This window comes from Trematomus bernacchii, unplaced genomic scaffold (assembly GCF_902827165.1).
Source record: "Trematomus bernacchii unplaced genomic scaffold, fTreBer1.1, whole genome shotgun sequence".
NCBI lineage: Eukaryota > Metazoa > Chordata > Actinopteri > Perciformes > Nototheniidae > Trematomus > Trematomus bernacchii.
In genome coordinates, this window is record NW_022987582.1 from 7,214,157 (window position 1) to 7,235,743 (window position 21,587).

Here is a 21,587-nt window from a genome sequence, read left to right on the forward strand (position 1 = left end):
CCCGTTTTCGTTCCCGTGGAGCCTAGGCCTTAGAAGGCAAGATCACTGTTACCTTGCCCCATAGCACATTCCCACTCAACTCATACTGACATACATGTACCGGCTCATATAGACACACTCAAAACCACAAACACGCACAATTCAATGTCTCGTGTCAGGGAGTCATGCATTAAGCATTTTATCTAAAATACGCTAACATTAAACCAATAGCATGACCTTCCTGGTTGTGTTGGCATACACAAATAACTATGTAATAAAACATATTTTGGATCCATTTGAAAGTGCCTTGACATCTCATCTTATAATTCAGTACATTTATTTATTTGAATGTCAGAGAGATCATTGAGGGCAGGAGTCAGATAAAGTAAACAAAGTCAAACAATGATATACTGTAGAAGAATTCAAACAAAGTAAAATACAGATAAGAACAATAAAATCAGCCTAAACCATTACACACTTAGACACATGACCATGACCCTGAGCGCTGACCCTGAGTTGGACAGTTTTGATTCCTTTTAGTCTGTTGGTCTTTATTTGCTGGTTATTTTGACCAACATATTACTTTTAAAAAGTTTCTAGTAAACTTTTTTTCCTTTTTCTAAATAATTGTATCCATTCATTAGGTCAAGATAATTGCACCGAAGAATTGCATATTTTGCCTAAAACTGCAGCGTTGTGCCAATAGTTTTACAAAAAAAAGATTTATGTTGAACAGCAGTGTTTTAATGAAGCCTGTGAGTTTATGCGTGTTGTTGGCAGCAGAGTGTGTGCTCCTGTGTTCACCGCTCCTGCATGTGTTTGGAGTCTGCGTCTGAATACAAGTGTACACATCCATGTAATGTCACTTCCCGTTAGACGCAGCATCCGTCTCTGGTGGCAACAACAGATGGACGTAATGGTAACAACCATCGTTCATCATCACCGCAGTGACAGTTCCACGTACAAACACACACACTCACACACATAGTGGCTCTGAATTTCTGGGATGTCACTAACACAACCCCAATGGCATGCTAGATTAACTTTTCTGGTTGATTAACCACATGTAGGCACGCTCACACATTCATACCTGTATACAAATACTTTATTATGCAGGAAGCTAATAAAGCTCTTTAATTTTTAAATAAAATGGAATAGGAAAGAAAACACCGACTCACTGGTGTCATGAATACCTGAACAATTTACCTTTAACAGGGCGTTTTTAGATAACTTAAGTGCTGCAATGTTTTTGATAGGTCTTTATTTGTGGCAGCTTGGATTTGTTTATTCGAATTATAAAAATGATGCTTTTTGTTTTAATGTAGTATTCTTTTTTTAATGGAAATATTGTATGAAAAGTGAAAAGTTCATTGACCAATTCCGTGCTTTGTATGTGCGACAAAGGGATTATTTATATAGTTTTAACTACAGTAATCCAGGTTTACGCAATCAATTGAAGGAAAAAGCTGTTCAAACTTTAATAACGTACACATCTCTGTCGTCCAGTGGAGGCTTCTGCCACTGATTCATTCCACAGGGTGGTGTTTTGTAGATGAGAACATTTCATTTCACTTCCACCTAGCCACCTTTTTCCATTACAAATGTCCACCTCTTAACCTCCATGTAGAAAGGTGGCCACATCACTTCCTCTTTCATTCAGTCCTGCTATGTTCCTTTCTCTCACCATCGTCTGTTATCCTTTTTTATCTTTTGTTCCATCGGTCTTCTTTTTTTAAATTGAATCTGTTGCTCCTATTTTCACATCGGCATTGATATTAGCTTGTATCCGGCATGTTTTCACACATTTGTCCTTTTTGTACAGCATGTGTTTGTGTGAGTCAGTGTGGGAGCCAACGTTGGTGAGTGTGCCTGCAGTAGTGTGTGTGTTTTTGTAGGCGTGCGTGTATTGGTGTGTGATGGTTCAATTCTACTGGGAGCTCATTGGTGCCTGAAAAAATATTTCCTGTAGTTCTGCCTTACAGTAACACACATACACACACACACACACACACACACACACACACACAGTTGAGCGTCAAAGTATACTGAATGATGGTGAGAGTGATGGAAGGAGGAAGAGAATGGTGTTGAGGAGCAGTGATAAGAGAGATTCTCTCACCTAAGGTGCTCCAGGCAGAGAGAGAATGTGGAGGGACATACTTATAAGGGGGAGGATGGGTGAGAGAGTGGAGAATGATTAGTGAGAGTTTTCCCTCACTGGAGAGAAGCACAGGGAGCGAGGGAGAGGCAGAGCCTGGAGGGATAAGCGGAAAGGCAAAGAAAATGAGAGAAAAGAGGATTTTGAGATTCTGGAGAGCCTTTTGGTCGAGAGAGCAAGAGAGCAAGAGAGCAAGAGAGAATCAGGTGAAAACAAGAAAAGGATGGTAGACGGACAGGGCCGATGATTACAGGATTGTGTGGATCACAAGGGCCCTGGTTGAACAGAGAAGGAGTAAGATGCGTAGAAAAGGGGGGGAAGAAAAAAATGTGAAGCGGTACACAGACGGAGGGAATAGTGAGGAGCGATGAGAAGTGTGTTCTCACTACTAGAGATGAAGAACAACTGAGAAAGTGGAAGTTGGCCGAGGGCAAAGAGTCTACTCTCCGCCATTACACACTTCTACACCAATACATTTTTTACTGTCTTTTCCTCATGTTACCCATTATTATTTATTTATTTGTTATTCTCTTACCCACTGCTCTGTGGCACTTGTTTTTGTACCTTATCCTTTCCACTTTTACTGTTGAACGACACTCGTAATTTCACGTAACTTTTGAAACTATATCAATCTTTTCCAGCTTGGCCACACGCCTCTATGTATTAATAGATGTTTCCATCCTTTTCTTTTTAACATCCTCTAGCTGCATTTGACTGTCAAGCTATAATGATGCCTGAGTGTGATAGCAGAGCGACTTGTAGATTATCTGCTCCATATGTACAGATCTGGCCTGAGGACATTGAATGCCGCCCTTTGCATACACTGAAAAGAGGAAGGGAGGGAGAGAACAGAGCATAGCAATGAATGCACAGTCCCTTTAGCTGCAGTAGCGTATACATATATCCTTCCCCCTTAGCCAGACATGGCCTAATCAGCGAGCTAATTAGCACTCTTTGTAACTGCATCGGCCTCATGTAACTGATTGCATTAACAACTGCCACACATCAAACAGTCATGTCTCACGCTTGTGCATCTCATTACACATTAAGGACACGCAAGGTTAAGGCCAGACTTTGTGCGGGAGTCAAAGGAGAAAACTATAAATATATTCTGACACAGCTGGTGGGCATATACATTTTTTTCTCCCTCTGCTCTTCCATATTTGATAGATTTAATTAATACTTGTAGGCATTATTCTCAGCAATAGTGATTTTTTCCCCTTCTGTTTAAGTGACCTAGAAACTGTGTGGTGTGTCCATATGTATAACTATTTATTGTTTATTTATTAATCATATCTGCAAGACATGAAAGAGGAAATGCCAAGCAACAAAAATAGCTAATTTATAGCTACTAAAAAAAGGCTTAATCCTAGTCAAACAATTGCTGATGGGTTTGTTTAAGTATTTTCATCAGTGATGTAGGAAAATGTTTGGAAAAAATAGATATATAAACTATTTAAATTCTGATCAAGGTCTCTGACAGGTTATTCGTTTCTCCCATGCTCCACCGTGCAATACAGGAATACATTTAAATTAGATAGTGTAGCCATACTGAATGAATGCTGTGAATGAATGACCTTTTTAGGGAGGATTACTAAATATATCTTGATGTTACAACATTTCTGATACTAAAACAACTACTCTGGTCAAGTGTTATGTACAGGGTCTGAATTTTGGCTTCAAGTCCATAAAAACAAGTAAGCCAAGAAGTCACATTCACAATGCCGAGCAGATTGTGTCATCACTTACAGTATGAATGGAATACTTTCCCAATCTAGATGAATGGGATTTGGGTATTTGGCCTTATACTTCATCTACATCAAGCACCAGCTTTTTACATTGTTCTTTAAACTGTAATATACATACATTATATGTTTTTGTATTTATTACATTTCTATTTCTCTCTTTGTTGTCAACAGAAAAAGCAGAGGACTAAAGAGCTGTCTCAACTCTTCCACTCTTACAACCCCTACGACCACGAGGTAAGACATGTTTCAGTATCTGCCTTCCTCAGTTTGGCTCTTCAACGTTTTCTTTGCATTTGTTCATTTGTTAATGGGGGGAGCTTTAAGTATTCAGCCTCCTTCACCTCTTGAGCAAAAGCCTTCACTTGACTTCGAAGGAGTTGTAGGTCACCATCATCATATTGTATTTATAGCTGTGATGAGTTTGTTGTCTCCTCAAGACGGACACCTCTTGTCGGCAATCTAGTGGATGAGGACAGCTCAAGTGTTTGTCACTGATTACATTCTGAACATGTGTGTGTGTGAGAGAGAGAGATTGAATTCTGAAGTCAATAATAAATCTCCTCTTATTTATATATATATATATATATATATATATATATATATATATATATATATATATATATATATATATATATATATATATATATATATATATATATCGGGGTTTCCGCTATGATTTTTCCTTGCCGGTCAAATGTCCGGAAATAATTTATTTTACCGGACAAATTTGAAACTTACCAGTCATGTTTCAATAATAATAATAAGAATGGTGTGGCAGAGTTTCCGTTAGCAGGTCATAACTGGACTATGACCGGATATGCTGATGTTTAAAACTCAGTTAATGCGAGTCATTTTTATATTGCTTCAGTTTATAATCGTAACAGATCGAAAAGTTCAGATTCACTTTTCAATAAATGATGCGCTTCCACAAACAACAAACAACATAATTATTACATTCAAACAAACTACTTGTAGTAGATAAAGTACATTATTCCAAAGTTTACATTAACTTTGGATAATAACACGGGAGAAACGGATCCTCTCTCCCTCCCTCTCTCCTGACAGCCCGTCAGTTTCTCATGCAGCTCGCTAAACAGTGGGCGGGGCTTCAGGTGATCATGCAGAGCTGCTTGTCTCCGTCAGACTCAGCAGCTGATCTCTGATCCCTCTCTCGCGTCCGGTTATACTTCACTCGCGTTTATGTCCATAACGATCAGATCCAGCTCTCCTGATCGGCCTTTATAGAGAGCACCGATCAAACTATTAAGAGTGAATATCGGCCGATAATGATCGGCGGCCAATCGATCGGAGCATCCCTAATTATTACCGGACATTTTGACCGGCAGGTTTTGAATTTACCAGTTTTTAATAAATGTTACCAGCTAAAAAACGGTAATTACCGGCTAACGGAAACCCTGATATATATGTGTGTGCGTGTGTGTATGAGCTCATACTGTATGAGGTTAACATCTGACAGCAGACTGAACATGCCTCTCTTCAGGCATGCTTATGATGATGAGACCCTTTTGACAGCAATGTGTGGGTGAGTTCTTATATAAAGATGTCCTTCCGAAAGTGACAAGCTCATGACAACAGCTGTCACCACGTTACTTTACCGTCATGCAAAGAAAAATTATATTTTGACATATTAGACTAGGGGATCATGTGTCTTTGCATATGGCTACCCACGTCCAAAAATATTTCCCTATTACTTTTTTTGCTTTGTAAATAACAATGGTGAGTGATGTGTTTTGCCCAATGTCTGAGCAGTGGTGTGAAAAGCAGTTGTTACTTTCCTTTCCGGATTTGATAAAAAGCAGAATAGTGTAGAAAAAATGCTTCTACTGCAGAGTGACTGTTGTTAACAAGATGTTGATTGAAGCACACCTAACATTTGTCACACTGTCATTAAGCAAAGTGTTAGCTTGGTCAAATCTCTTTTGCAGAGTTTATACCTCTGGGGGGGTTGTGCCTATGCTGCTGTGGTTATATGTTAAACTCTAATTAAAAGGATATGAGAGTGATCACGTTTCAACTGTGGCATGGACCTCTGCCTCCCACTCTTGGAAGCAAACACACACACACACACACATGCACATGTAATAGTATTGCACATGAAACACAGATGCACATAAGTTAATGCCTACGCTCACAAACAAGGAATGTTCATAGATCAAAGTTACCGGAGTACATTGACCAAGTATGATTCCCAGAGGAATTGCTAAACCAACTCTGGGAAAGTGCACCGAGCGTGCTTTGCTGAGCTTCCCTAACCAACAAACTTTGTTGTGATCACTGGTTTGCGTGTGTTTTTTTGTCACCATGCTGATTCATAAAGGTTTTGATTGGTTACCACTAGGGCTGCTCGATTATGGCAAAAATCATAATCACGATTAGTTTTGGTCAATATTGATATCACGATTATTAAATACGAATATTCATTGACTTTGATTACCCTGAACTTTAAAGGTGGGGTAGGTAATTTTGGAGAAACCAGCTCGAGTGCGCTAGAATTTGAAAATACACAACCGGAAAAAATCTGCCACTTCCTTACAGAGCCCCTCCTCCAACACACACGAACGCGCACATGACCAATGAGGGCACGAGATAAGTTTGTGCACGAGATGGAAAGCTGACAGGCAGGTAGGCCATCCAGTTATTTTACCCGGGCCGGCTAAAATGATTGGTCGTGCTTTTTACAGCACCACGGCTTCCACAGATGACATTTTTTTATGTATTTATTGTCAAAGCATTTAATATATTCATTGCTATCGGGATGTTAAGAGCATTCCATGGAATATAACAAAAAGTGTTTCTGAAATAAATTACATACCCCACCTTTAAGTATAATTCAACTGAAAAACCAATAAAAGGATTAAATTATAAATGTATATCTACATTTAAATAAATAATATCAAAATAATAAATACCAATAAAGAAGATAAACACATATTTTGGAGCGCACTTCCACAACCTACTAAACATATATAAATATGATAACTAATGTCACTCACAACCTGTAATGTTTAATTATACTGCTACACGCAGTACTCTTATTTTGGTAACCCCTTATCCGGAAACCGGAAGTAGCTAAGAGGCTCCGGCTTGACGAGTCAGTAAAAGTTGACTCTGTACGCTAGAGACCGGAGAATAAATACACGGCAACTAAAGCTTCCCTTGTAACGTGTTTATATGGATTTATTAAACAGACTGCAAGTCACAACACAACCTGGCCGAGAGGGCTTTTAGGGAGGGGCAAAAGCGCACGCGCGGTCAGGATGTATAACGCAAGACAAAGTGAGAGCATCATTAAAGCCCCTGTCACACTGTCCCGAAATTGACACCAGATGGACACACGAATATGGAATTGTGAATTTCGCACGAAGATGGCCCCGAACTTGGTCAACAGCCAAGCAACAGCCGAAGCAAGTACGATGCCTACAGAAGGCCACACGATGGCACCCGAACCACACACGGAAATATGGTCGTAGACTTTACTGATGATTTAGAATGTATCCAGACTCAACGTAAGAGCTTGTGTCTCTTCGGGGGGTGCTAACATTTAAACATACACTTTATTCTTTACTTTCTCCGTCTTTATATGTAGATTAGAAGATATTACTTATCTCCGTCATGTTGTTTCCATAGCAACAACATCTTCCTGTCAACAGCGTAAACTCGCCTTCAAAATAAAAGCATCTAAATAAAACAGGAAGTTAACCGAAATTTAAGACATACAACTGCAACGAAAGTAACAAAAACAATGTAATATCCTTTTCAGTTTCACAGAACACAAATTGGGTTATTTACATAATATGTTTACATTATTTTGTTGTGCAATAAAACAACCAGAGAAGCGATCTGCACGGAAACATTGCACACCGTGGTCCCATCTCGATGTCATCGTACTATAATACGATGGCTACACGACGGCATTGCGAGGGCTTCACGTAGTCGTGTTGCCTTCCTAAGACAATCGGGCAGCCTCTTGTTTCCTTCGTATTGTCTTCGTGAGGCGAAAAATGCCCGATGGCACCGATGATCACACGAAGTAAAGACGAAGATGACACGATTTGACAAGATGCCCTCACGCTGGCCTTACGAAGGGCAAAATGGACCCACAAATTCAACACGAAAATGAACCTTCAAAAGGTCCTTCGGCAATTTTTTGGCATGCCATAGATTTTTCCACCGCTCACGAAGTTGCTGCCGGAGCCTGAGAAACTCCACTGACGGTCATACGATGGCTTAAGATGTCCTCACGAATGGCCCGATGTTGTTACGATCAGAGCCGAATTTGAACATTTCCTTTATCGTGTGTCCATCTGGTGTCAATTTCGGGACAGTGTGACAGGGGCTTTAGAAAGGGAATGCAGCAAAATACTCGTTTTATTTCGATTACGTTGTTTTCATAATCGTTGCAAGCCAAAATTGTAATCGAGATTAAAATACGATTAATTGCACAGCCCTAGTTACCACTCCCAATTGCAAGTTAGAGTTTTAAGGTAAAGGCTAGATTATGTCCCTGAATGTGTTGCACATTACAAACCACTTCTAAAATCCACTTGCTCAAAGTTCATCCGTATATGTATGTGTGTAAAAAATAAAGAGCATAAAGGGGGTGAGTGTTTCATTCTAAGAAGACAGATTTTGTATGAAGTAACACTTAAAAGACACTGTGTCTCTCACAGTTCTTAGACCTCTAACATCACTCTGAGCTGGTGTGAAGTTTGAGATCCTCTGGGATGAAGCCCCTGTCCATTTCAAAGTTGAGGCTAAAGATGAAACATGGCTGCAGTCAGAGCCCCAAACCTTCTGACTGTACTCTCAATACATATTTACACATCTTGTCTTATTAAAGGAACATTCTGTCTTGTTTTCATACTGTAGAGAACATGCTTGTAAACAGTTATGTTGTAATGTAAAATACAAATAAAATTACTAATATAATTGCTATTGATACAAATAATTCCACTGCATTGATATGCCACATTTATGACTGCTACACAACATCATGTGTTTTTAATCCCCAGCAGGGTAAATTGTCATCTAACCTTCTGATAACCTTGCCTATTTCCCTATACTTTGTGGATAACATGTGTCAAAACTAATCCTGCCCTATTATATGGTATCTGTTAGCCTTCATACATAAATATTTCTAACATGTCAAGCAAGTTTCTTGTAAATCTTCCATGCAGCACAACTTACAGCAATGCTCCTCGAGGTCCTTTTTCCATAGATTGTGTAGATGTGCAAATAAATCCCCTTGCATTACATACCCAGATAGCCGTGAGATATGATTTAATGATAATAAATCTAATGTCAAGCATGTTTCCTCCCAGATCAGTCTCGTTTCTGGCTGTCCTTGCCCATGTCCACACACCGTGGAAATGTTGAGGCAAATCAGCTTGTGTTAAGCCCATATAGCCGTTAGATAGAAATAAATGAAGTCTGATAATGTTCCTCATTTTACATTAAAGTCCCTTGGGTGTCTGGCCTTTCAGCTTACGGTTTATGTAAGGATATAATGTGTTTACTAACATGCCCCAATCTGTGTGTGTGCCACGTAAAGAGAGATAAAGAGAGAGAGAGAGAGACAGCGCACAGACTTAGAGGGAAGGGAGAAATTGGTGTCTTAAAAGCCTTTATTGTTACTACGTGTCCTCCTATAGGTATGAAAAGGTCATTAATAAAGACTGAGTCAGGGAAGGGGTGCTGGGTTAGTGTGGCTTTATTGTTCCATAGCTCCAGGCTACCAACCAAATGAAACAATGTTTTTAAATGGAATAATTGTTGAGTTTTTTTTAAACCATGCTTGTTTTCTAATCTCCCGTGGCTAGCTGTGAATCACAAATGTGGAAAATGGCTAGCTGAAGCGCAATTGAAATTGCCTGTCAATTAGAATCATTTGTCTTTCTTTTGGTCGCATTGCCTTTTTTTTCTCTTTGCCTACTGTATGTAAATTAAACAGCACTGGAACTATAAATATGTCTGAGGTAGATCTTTTGTGTTCATTTACATGTAGACAATTATACTCATCTGGTGTGTGTGTGTGTGTGTGTGTGTGTGTGTGTGTGTGTGTGTGTGTGTGTGTGTGTGTGTGTGTGTGTGTGTGTGTGTGTGTGTGTGTGTGTGTGTGTGTGTGTGTGTGTGTGTGTGTGTGTGTGTGTGTGTGTGTGTGTGTGTGTGTGTGTGTGTGTGTGTGTGTGTGTGTGTGTGTGTGTGTGTGTGTGTGTGTGTGTGTGTGTGTGTGTGTGTGTGTGTGTGTGTGTGTGTGTGTGTGTGTGCGTTCCTGATGATTAATGTGAAATATCCTATAGCCAGATGGTGCTGAACAAGGCCCATCCGTCAGCAATGAAAAGACCAGTGGGCAGAAAGCTGGCGGAGCACTTTGTCTAGGGCCAATGCCCCGCACCGGACACACATACATACACACACTCAGACACTCTCAGCCTCTCTAAGGCCTTGACTGTGTAATGCACTGAGCCATGTTGGAGCCTAGTGTTTTGTTTTGGAGTACAGGTTCATGCTTGTTTTGACATGTACTGGCCTGCATCCTATTTTGGTCCCAAGACAGAGTTTGAGGCCCAAATAAATGCATTTGGTACCATTCTAGTTCATGATTTCTGTTTGGGTTTAAGAGTAAGAAATCTTTAACATCAATCAGTCACCTGAAAACCGCATCAAATTACAATTGACTAAGAATATACTTCTCCCAGATCTGCCTTCTTCACTTAAACATATTTGTTTAAGCCATAGCTTGGCTTGCTGTTTAAAACACCTTTTTTTGTATCCATATCTCTGGCTAGAATCTCCCACCATCCAACTAACAACAACAACAACAACAACAACAACGTCAAGCCTTTGGGCTCTGAAACTACGGGGCGGGCCGAGGACAAATACACATGCGTTAACTTGACAGCCCTAATTTATACATGTGATCATATGGAACAGCCAATACATCACAACTGAGTTTTAGGCAGTCACAGAAGGGCTATTCCCCATTTAATTCGATCATTTTAAGCTGGCAACTTAACGGTCTGAGGCCTTGTTTCTCTCACCTCTGCCGTCCCTGTTGTCTCTGTTCACATTACAACTAATTATTATTGTTTATATCCATCAATGAGAGGGATTATGCACATTGCAACTGGAAAGCTTTCCTTTGTTTGTGTAGAGTGACCACAGTTTATTCGCCTGTGCAAACGTGTGCATGTGTATAGTTGGAAAGAGAACACACTACACACTCACAGAGTCTCCTGTCCCTTTACTGCATCACCATGTCATCTGGCCTAAAGTTTTGCTCCCTGAGGGCTCTGGCCTTTCGGGTTGACGTTGTGAAAGTCCCATCACGCTTTAGTCATTCTTAGCAAACGTGTGTGTGAGTGTCCGTGCATTCAGCTGTTTCTGGCAGAGCTAATAAAGCCTCTCTCCCCTGTCTCCTCTCACCCCACACTGTCACAGTCTCCCGAGAGCACACACAGACACATACATACATTCTCCACGCTGTGTTCATAGGCCTGAATGACGGGGGTGACAGTTTTCCTTGCGGCAAGAGAGGAGGGACAAGCTGTCAACATGGCCCGCTGCATCTGCCCAGCCACACAGGCCGAGAGGGAGAGAAAACGTAATGTTGTAAATACAGGGAGATGTTGAGGTAGTTAAATCAAAGGCTTATGATGAAAGACAGAATTTGCAGAAAATAAAACACTTAATTACACTTAATAAACTTCCCCCCTTCAGTTATTCTGAAATCCCAGTTTGGCTCGTAGAAGTTGACATCATTATTTATCATTTTTTTAATTAGTCTAACAATTCTCTCTCCCCCCAACAGATCTTCTTTTTTTTTCCTATTTTCCACTCTTTGCTAAACTGAGCAATTAGTATTCAGCTTTCTTTCCCTTTTGGCAATTTTAATTACTTTTATTTTGTAGAATGAGGGTTTTTTTTTAAGCGGCTGTTGTTTTGCGTTGTTGTGAAGAGCTAACCTCCATCTTTGTGGAACTTGACATTTGGTTGCCACGCGTTTTCTCTCCTCTTCTGTTAATTAACTGACTATTTAGGGCAGGGAATTGTAGTCGGAAAAAAAGATGACAGAAATGTTGGTTATGGTGATTTATCTTCTCGCCATGCTCTCCTAACTTGTCTTTCCACCTATCTGTCTCTTTCAGTCTATTCTGTGAAAGCCATTCTTTTTTCTAGCTGTCTTTAGGTTCAGCGTGGCTCTTACATAGTCTGGAAATGTCTTGAATGTGAAGGTATTAAAAGTCTTTAGTACTGTTAGTTGAGTTCTTTTGTTGCCACCATTCAAAGGCAGTTGATTAGGTTGCCATTATTTTTATGCTGATAACTACAACCATTCAGCCATCTCTAATTTGACAATTATGCTGGACTCTGCAATTCATGAAAATGTTATTATTGCAGTTGTTTTGAATGGCAATTAAGAATGCATTTTTAGACACAGACAAAAAATCCTCCCTCTCAGTATCTCAGCACATCACTCCATTGTATCTCTTTCTCTCTTTGCTAATGCTCTTGCTTTGTAAAAACCTTACTCGGGGAAAAAGCACACACTTTCGTCGATAAGTGACGAGAAGCAGCAGATTTATACAGGAAAGAAATGTTGTTACTCGATTATATGAAATTCTGACTTAAATGTACTAATCTTACAGGAATTATCAATCTGTTTAAAATTACATTTCTATTTTCCAAAGTACCAATGACCCCACTTAAAAATCATATAACATCAAGACAGAATTAATCCCCAAAGGATAGCTAAATATATAATTATATAATATTGCCCCACATGTATTTCACCTAAGTCATATAGCTAAAAACAATCAAATTAAGTAGATGTGGAACAGACATGGATATTACACAATTGGAATGCTTCTTGCTCAAGTCCAATACACTCTAGCATTCTGGTACAACTTCTTTTTGCCAGCACTTTAGTAACTACCACCATCTGTTTTGACTTTCAAGCCCTATTTTTTCTGTTAGATACGGAATTGGAGTATCAATTAATTTCCTGGGATCTGCAGGCGTTTATCTCCGGTATTTTATTTAAAAAACATGTCTGTTGCCTAATGAGTGTCTGTATTATTTAAAGGTTTTTATCTGCTCCTAAGTGTATAGACAAAAGTATTTGGTTTTACATCTAAGTATTTCCTCCATGGCTTCAGATAGGCTATGATATTTATAGGTTAAAGGGTAAAATGTAGCCCCTTCTTGATCAAAGGGAACCTAAATTGGAACAAATAGAATGAGGCCTCTGTATGAGTGTACACACTGATATTCCACCCACATGACAATGCTGGTTGACACATGGACACGGAAGACATGGTTTTTCTTTGGCTTCTGTACAGTACAGCACTATAGCCATGTATACATGCTCTCAATCTGTCAATGTTACACAATACATACAGATGTACGGTCCAACAAAAATGCAAACACATTGTGAGCCCCCATAATTACTCAGTCCATTTGGTGCCAAACAAACATTTGCCTTTGAAATATTGTCAGGTTCTTTATTTGTCTAGTGTATGCAACAGCACATTGTAGCTACATTGTAATTGTTCTACAGACATACAGGACACACAAACATCATCTTTTTCGGTGTAATGTTTTTGTGTGGTAATTGTTTTATTTGGACATTCATTTAAAGAAGGCTGAGCATGAGGATGGCTGACGTTTGGACCATGATAATATTTGGTTTAAATGTTGTCTATTCATTTTATACTGCCAAATCCCTCTCCGCACACCTTGATTCAACGTTTTGGAGCCAACACATTTCTTAAAAGGTGTCATGTTTTCTAAAATACTTAACTTCTATTGATATACAGTTATGACAAACCAAATGCTGAACCTTAGGAATACAAAACTAGAGAGCTGAATTTCTTTCAGGCACTCCCATACAAACCCAAGGCCCTTTCATCTTCAATATATGGTATATGTGATTGATTCTTTAATCTCTAAATTGTGCGTTTTGGTGTGTTTTATATCTAGTGGAAATTAGAGTGTAAGAACTGACATGAAAAAGGCCCTTTAACCTACTTTATGAATGTAGGTTGCTGAAAAAGCACTAGACGCTCAACTAAATCTTTATATATGGCTTTATAGCAACTAAATAATGACAAAAGAGAGAATATGTTGTATTTTTTGCAAGCCTCAGAAAAGTTGTACAAGTTTACTTTACTTTACGTAAAACTAGAAAAAAGGGATTAAAAAAATGGCTCAGTTGGCATGCTTGTTTGAAATAATTTGTTCTCCTTTAATAATAAATCTCAAGGAAATATCTGCTGTTTCACCCCACCTCTCTCTCACTTGCACTTCTCAAAGTGACACAGTCTGTGCTGTAATGGCTTGTTGATTGCTTCCATTTGTTGGGCCAAACACATCAGCCTGTGAGTTATTCACATACATCAATTCAGACACACACACACACACACACACACACACACACACACACACACACACACACACACACACACACACACACACACACACACACACACACACACACACACACACACACACCCCATGGGTCTGCAGCAACTTATTTTTTTCACTCATCTGTGACTGACATCTGAATGGAGGGGTGGCAGTAGGGAGTGTGTGTGAGGACGGAGAGGGAGAAAGGGACAGAGAACTGAGTGAAGAAGGGGTATTAAGCCTGTGTTGCTAAATGGTTTCCTAGACAGGAGTGTGAATGCTTCCTGATTCAGTCAATAGGCCTCCAATTCTACCAGCCTCATTCAGAAAGGTGAGTGGTTGTGTTTGTATTACCTTCTTTATCCTGCAGCTGCTCGGCTGGCTAAGTGGATTCTCTTCCTTTAAAGTAAATCAACCATATGGTTTGATTCAGTATGTCATGCTCTGCTAATAGGAGGAGTGGGAGCAACTGGTATTGATTGAGTTGTGAAAATGTTTCCAATTACTTTTTATTTTAAGGACCAAAAGCAGGTTATGGTACCAGAGGAGATTTAGCCATCCTTCGTTGGTTGTTGCCTTTTAGTTAAAAAAACACATGTAAAAACAACTTGAAAACACTAGCTGTATTTATATTCAGTTGACACTCTTCTATCAGTGTCACTTCACTTATTTTAACATTTACGCTTGCCTTCTCCGTCATTTGCTTATCTATGTACTGAGCATTTCTATGTTCTTAGACCTACTTGCACAAATGTATTAACTAAAAGTATTGCTTTGAAGTGAAAGTATTTCTCCTCCCTGATTGCCTGGGCCATTAACATGGGTCATCATTAATGAAGGCCATTCTGTAGCAGACGGAGTTCACCATCACAGCTGATTATACAGATTCTGTACTCTGTGTGTCTTTTTGTTTGTTCGGGTACCCTGATTGTATACGTTTTTTTTAAGTGTTTCGACTATCATTCAACTTCACTGTGTGTGAGCATGCTAATGTTGGAAACAAATGTTTTTAGGTATGCATTTATGCAGGCTTACCATTCCTAGTAATTGTTTGTCTGTGCCTGATTGCTAACATAGCCTGTCATTAGAAAATATTAAAAGTCTGATTCAACGAAATCCACTACACTCTATATGGAAATTTGATAAGCATGTGTTCAGGCTACAGGCTAAACTTGTCTTTCTTTGGCTTTATGCCTTCTTTTATTCTTTACTCCCATAGTGGGTATCTACATTTCTCGGTTTTGTGCTATGTTCAGTCCAAAGGCACCAAGGAAAGATGGTGATATCTAGGTACCAACAATAATGATTTAGTGTGTGAAAGTTATGTGTGTTTTAAATTGGCAATTGCATTCCCCCTCCCATTTTAAATCACAGCTTATCACAGTATCACACATTCACAGTCGCACACATTTTGTCAATACAGAGGACCAACTCAGCCAATGTCTTCAGGATTAATTCACTTTGCCTTGATACATGCTAACTACACCAGGCCCTTTGTTAGCTATTTTAGCTTCTCATTTAACAAGCTGTGGCGAGCTTATCTTCCATTGTAAATTACATGTTAACACTCTTTGAAATCTTGTGTTTACTTATTGATTTATGTGGAAGTTGCACAGCCTTTATCTTGACCAATGTAAGTTTACAAGTTATCGACTTGCTCCATCCAAAACAAATCTTTTTATTTTAGTTTTCTTTTGTCAAGTTACCTTCATTGAATACCTTTATGACCTTAATATCTTAAAGGCACTATTAGACAAATTGCTGAACGTGTTTTTTTGCCTATATAGCTTTACTGAACAATGAGAGCTGTCTTTAAGGCCGCTACACACCCACCTGAGACCAAAGAACGCGTACCGAAGGCGTCCCGACTTTTACGTCAGCTGCGTCGGCTACGCCGCCCGCCTACGCCGCCCGCCTACGCCGCCCGCCTACGCCGCCCGCCTACGAACACACCGCAAATACTTCAGTCGACGAGTGGCAATAACTGTCCTTACCAGCAGGCAGCGGTAGTGTGAACAGCCAATCAGAGTGATTGCTTGGGCCGACTTTTTCTGACCTCCCGCGGCCGATTCAACATGTTGAATCGGCCGCGGGAGGTGTGAAAAGGTGCCGTAAAGAGACGACGGTGCGGGACACACCAACCTGAGTAGGGCGCCGCGAATGCCCGACTGCCTCTGACGGCCTCTGACTCCCAAAATCGGGTTGGTGTGTAGCCAGCTTCAGAGCTGTTTTTTTCAATCGTGTCATCCTGTTCTTTTTATTTCCTAAAGACATTTAAGGGACAATTCACAAGTAACTTTCTTGTTTTCAGTCCCATTATTATTTAAAAAAGCGGACCACCAGTTGTCAGTAAGGTATCCATTTTTCTCTTTCTTCCTGAAAACTCAACTTTTTACACAGACAAACTTCCTTCAAAGTATCTAGACGAGTTATTAAACCCTGCCCATGTCATTCTTTTCAAGGTAAAGAGGTTTAGTGCCCGTTTGGTAGACCAATCTATCTTTTTATCAGTGTGGGAAACCAACATAATCACCTAAGGCTGATAATATCAGTCTGACTTTCACTCCACATCTGCCAAGTCCACAGTCACAAACTAACCACACCCGACCACGCGCACATCCAGGAGCTCAGAAAGATATAGGGACTATTTGCATTATGTATGTTTGCACTAGGATTGGGTTTTTTAAGTTACACATTTATTAGATTGTAGGTTCTTTTTAGCAATGTACTTATTGGTACTGGCAACTATAGGTTGCACAGCTTCATTTTACTTTTCAACAAAAAAGATAGAGAGGTTATTTTAAGGCCCTAAAGCAAGAATGACTGACTAACATGACTGAATGTAAACATGAGTTTTACGTGAACATGTTATTTAAATTCTTGCTGGAAGGTGTGTGGGTTTGTAAGACTTGGAAAACAGATTTGTACTGCCTATACACACACACACACACACACACACACACACACACACACACACACACACACACACACACTGCAAACACACTGCAAACATGGCCCTGTAAATGAGCTGTGTGTATTGGGCCAAATGTGAAACCAGTACTGCAAAGGCTTTATTCTCATTATAATCGAGTTACAAAAACTGGGGCACAGCAGGGGGGAACAGTGATGCATTAACTGACTGCAGGGTGTGTGTGTGTGTGTGTGTGTGTGTGTGTGTGTGTGTGTGTGTGTGTGTGTGTGTGTGTGTGTGTGTGTGTGTGTGTGTGTGTGTGTGTGTGTGTGTGTGTGTGTGTGTGTGTGTGTGTGTGTGTGTGTGTGTGTGTGTGTGTGTGTGTGTGTGTGTGTGTGTGTGTGTGTGTGTGTGTGTGTGTGTGTGTGTGTGTGTGTGTGTGTGTGTGTGTGTGTGTGTGTGTGTGTGTGTGTGTGTGTGTGTGTGCAGTAAAAATAGTGACAGCAAGTGTGTTTACTGTGCTTTTAAGCCTTGTTATGTTCTTTGTATGTGTTTGTGCGACACCGATTATTCCCAAGTCTTCTCATCCTGACATCTTTGAGAAACTTATAAAGTATTTATTTTTAACCATAAATAGTAAGAATAACTTGTTTCCAGTTGCTAATCATCTTGAATCCCTGTTTCCAGCCCTACCCTGTATCTTTGATGTGATTTGATTGAGTCGTACTATAAAGGCTGATTTGTGGTTCAAAATAATATCATTGTACTGCGGGTGTGTGTAGGGCAGGGGCTTCTTCAGTGGTCTCACAGACCATTTTCTTTTCTGAAACAAATTATATATTGTATTAATCAAATCAATGTCAAGTTCCATAGGATCTGCAATAAAAATAAAAAAAGCCTCTCTGCCAGCAACACTTAGATAGATGGTCTAGAGATGCACCACCAATAACACTTCTGCAGAACTGTAAATCTGCTGCTGACATAAAATCATTGAACCCGCTTGTACACAACAGCATTTAGGTGCCACATACAGCTGCATTCAACAGTGCTGAAGCTTAGCATGACCAAACCACATATCTGTTGGTAATCAACTGACTGTTTGTGATTTTTATTATTGTATTAACTCTTTAAAATTCAAAACAGTAGAAGATTGTTCCTAGGCATTCATGTCATTTGTCAGAATGTAATTGAGAAATGTACTGTAACTATGTCAAACAGCAAGGAACCCCTAAACCTATTCAACAAACCACCAAGGCATTTAGAAATACCTATTTCTCTGCCCTTTCATTTAATAATTATTCTTCCCCTTGAGTCACAGTTGTTTTACTGTAAGTGCTTATTTTCTGCACAAAGATGTCTGCTGTTTTGTCAAGTGTATGTTCCTACCATAGCTCTGCTGTAAGAGTGATAATAACAAACCAACATCATTACTCACTGCTCTCTCAAAACACCTTGGACAGATGTGGAGAATAAAGGAGAGAATCCCTGAAAGATAAAGGGAAACAAATAGCAAGCACCTCCACACATTGAAGGGGAGAAAGTGAAACAAAAGAACCTGAACAAACACTTCAGGATAAAAGGATGAACTGAATATTAATGGCATCAAACCCGAGAAAAGAAAACCCAACTTTGACACCTATTCACATCTGTGGCCACGGTTTCATTTTTTTCTTGTAATCATAGGTAGAGCCATCTCTCAATGTGTTGCGTATAGATTAGTGTGTTTGCTTGTTGTGCTGAAGGCCTGTTAATTGGCTGTTTGGGGCTAATAAATAGCTGTAATTAACAGGCGTCGTTAGGTGAGGCAGGGGGGGGGGAAGCTGTGGCAAACCAGTTATGGAAAAACAATGAAAAACAATGTGGAAAGGTTCACCTGGAACCGTGGTTCGTGTGGACCTTTATAATAAATGGGTAGCCCCACCTATGTGCTTGTAAGACATTCCTAATGATAGAACTAATAAATGTCATAAATCTCTTTTGTTCTTATTTATATGATAGATACTTTATATCAGTATCACATAAGGAAGAAGTGCAAAGTGAGACTGACCTAAAACTAATTTAGCCATCTTTGTTAGGCTGACACAAATTCCATATTTGATGAGACATCATGGAATGTTAGGTCAGGACAATTTCATGCCAATGTTCATTTGGCATCATGACTATGATTCTTAATCCTTTGACAGTGTGTTTATATCATTTTTAATTAGCCACAATTACATCACAGTTGAAGTGTAGAATCGCTGCATAGCGGTATCTTATGTATCGTCGGCTATGACCAATGCGTCCGCTTTTTTGAAGATATATAGACAGCGTGTTGCAAGATCACAAGCTGTGGTGAAAACATACACAGGATACATGTAGTGGAAAGCAGATGGGCCAATCAATTATAAGAGCAGTCAAATGCTTTTTCACACAGATGTTGAACTTTGCAGTAAGCCAGTAAGAGCAGCCGATGGGCCCTGTTTTTTGTTATTCTTCAGCAGTGTCTCTCTTTCTTACATTTCTCCTGATGAAATATTCAAAAGTCTTCACATTCTGACTGATTTCATGATTTCCGATTGGAAAAACAAACAAACGCTCTTCTAACTGCCATTTCTTGCTGATTCAACTTTTCCTCACTAAGCCTTTTTCTTTCTTTCTTTCTTTCTTTTTTTTTTCTTTCTTTCTTTCTTACTTGCATTCTTGCTTTGGCTTTCACTGCTACTCTCTGTTAGTGTTGATATATGAGAGCCCAGACTTGTCACAGCGAGTTTTAGTTGTTTGAAGTCTCGCCAGGGAAAAAGTGGACTTAAAGCCCATTAGACGGCACAAAAAGCCATCAGGGATTTTCTCTTTCTTTTGACTTCAGTGCCGTGGTTGTATTTCATGCCTTCAAAAAAGCTAATAAAAAGTGAATGGGCGCAGGTGAGGCTCAAACTCTTTCTTCGTCACATCCACTTATTTGATGGGTTATTGTCCCTGGTTTTGGTTGATCAGCAAAAATAATATTTTTCACTTCTAAATACATTCTGTAGTCCACACTGTATTTTGTAGCACAAACAGAGCATCTGATCCGCTGGAAATACATGCCATCATTTAAGCCCTACTGAGAATCTCTGTGGCTTAACCACTGAAAGTCATTTTAATGAGCCTTGAGAATCTGCATTTCAATCATTCCCAAAACTTCCCAAAAAGTTCCTTGGTCACTTCATGGGTCGAAGCAGTGGAGGCTTGCTCTCTGTAAGTGAGTGAATTTCCTGGTCCCTCTGACCAGGATTGAAGGTTTCTCTAAACATTTTCCTGCCTCAGGTTACTCTCTTTACCTAATTACCATAGCCATTTTACATACATTTACATAATTTGCATAAATCAACTATCAGAAGCATAGCAGACCCACGCACCCAATTAAAATGAAAATGACCTGAACTTCTGTATATCTCTCTCTCTCTCTCTCTCTCTCGCTCTCCCTCCCTCCCTCCCCCTCTCTCCCCCTCTTCTAGATAACTTCCTTTATCATCTATCTCTATCCGTCACATGTATTTCTGTCATGTTGTTAAAATAAGTCCAGCTAAGAAAGGAAGAAGAGGTGCCCTGAGGGCTTGTCAGACAACTCGATGACACGATGCTTCTGTTGAAAGAAAGCAGGGAGGATCAAATGCTTAATGGCCACCTGTGTGTGTGTGTGTGTGTGTGTGTGTGTGTGTGTGTGTGTGTGTGTGTGTGTGTGTGTGTGTGTGTGTGTGTGTGTGTGTGTGTGTGTGTGTGTGTGTGTGTGTGTGTGTGTGTGTGTGTGTGTGTGTGTGTGTGGTGTGTGTGTGTGTGTGTGTGTGTGTGTGTGTGTGTGTGTGTGTGTGTGTGTGTGTGTGTGTGTGTGTGTGTGTGTGTGTGTTTTTGTTAAACATACGCTATTTGTTTGAAGTCTTCCCAAGTAGTCTTGTAATGTAATGATATTTCCATAATGTGTAGAGCACTTAATGTACATTCCCAGGGTGCTTTGCAGGTTGAATAAAAACTAGAGATTAAGGATTAGATAAACAGATGAAAACAAAGTATCGGAAAGTAGCACAGCGTTTGGTAACAGTCAGTGTGGTCAACTTTGTAGTGCAGATGAAAATAATGTGAATCTTCAATAAGCCCTCCTTTGAAAAGCATTCAGTGATAAATAATTACACAACTATAAAGAGAAAGAAGAATAATCAAGTGAGATGAAAGCTTTCCTCTTAGAGGACCCAAGACTGATAACACGGTATTTATCAGAACACACGCATACATATAGTATAGTATGTGCATTCATAGCAGATTAGATAATGTCTTTCTTAACAGGTTTTTCTCAAACCCACAATCCCGCAGGCCATGATGGTAATGCTCCAGTGAACCCTTTTTG

General features: G+C 39.7%; 1 protein-coding gene across 2 annotated transcripts in view; it reads left to right on the plus strand.

Moving 5' to 3' along the window:
* cdkal1 (CDK5 regulatory subunit associated protein 1-like 1) overlaps positions 1–21,587 on the plus strand; it is a 231,923-nt gene that overhangs the window by 170,147 nt on the left and 40,189 nt on the right. For both annotated transcript variants that reach the window (XM_034127949.1, XM_034127948.1), the window contains one exon: positions 4,057–4,119. In XM_034127949.1, coding sequence (XP_033983840.1) covers positions 4,057–4,119 — 63 coding nt within the window. The remainder of the gene's footprint in view (positions 1–4,056; positions 4,120–21,587) is intronic.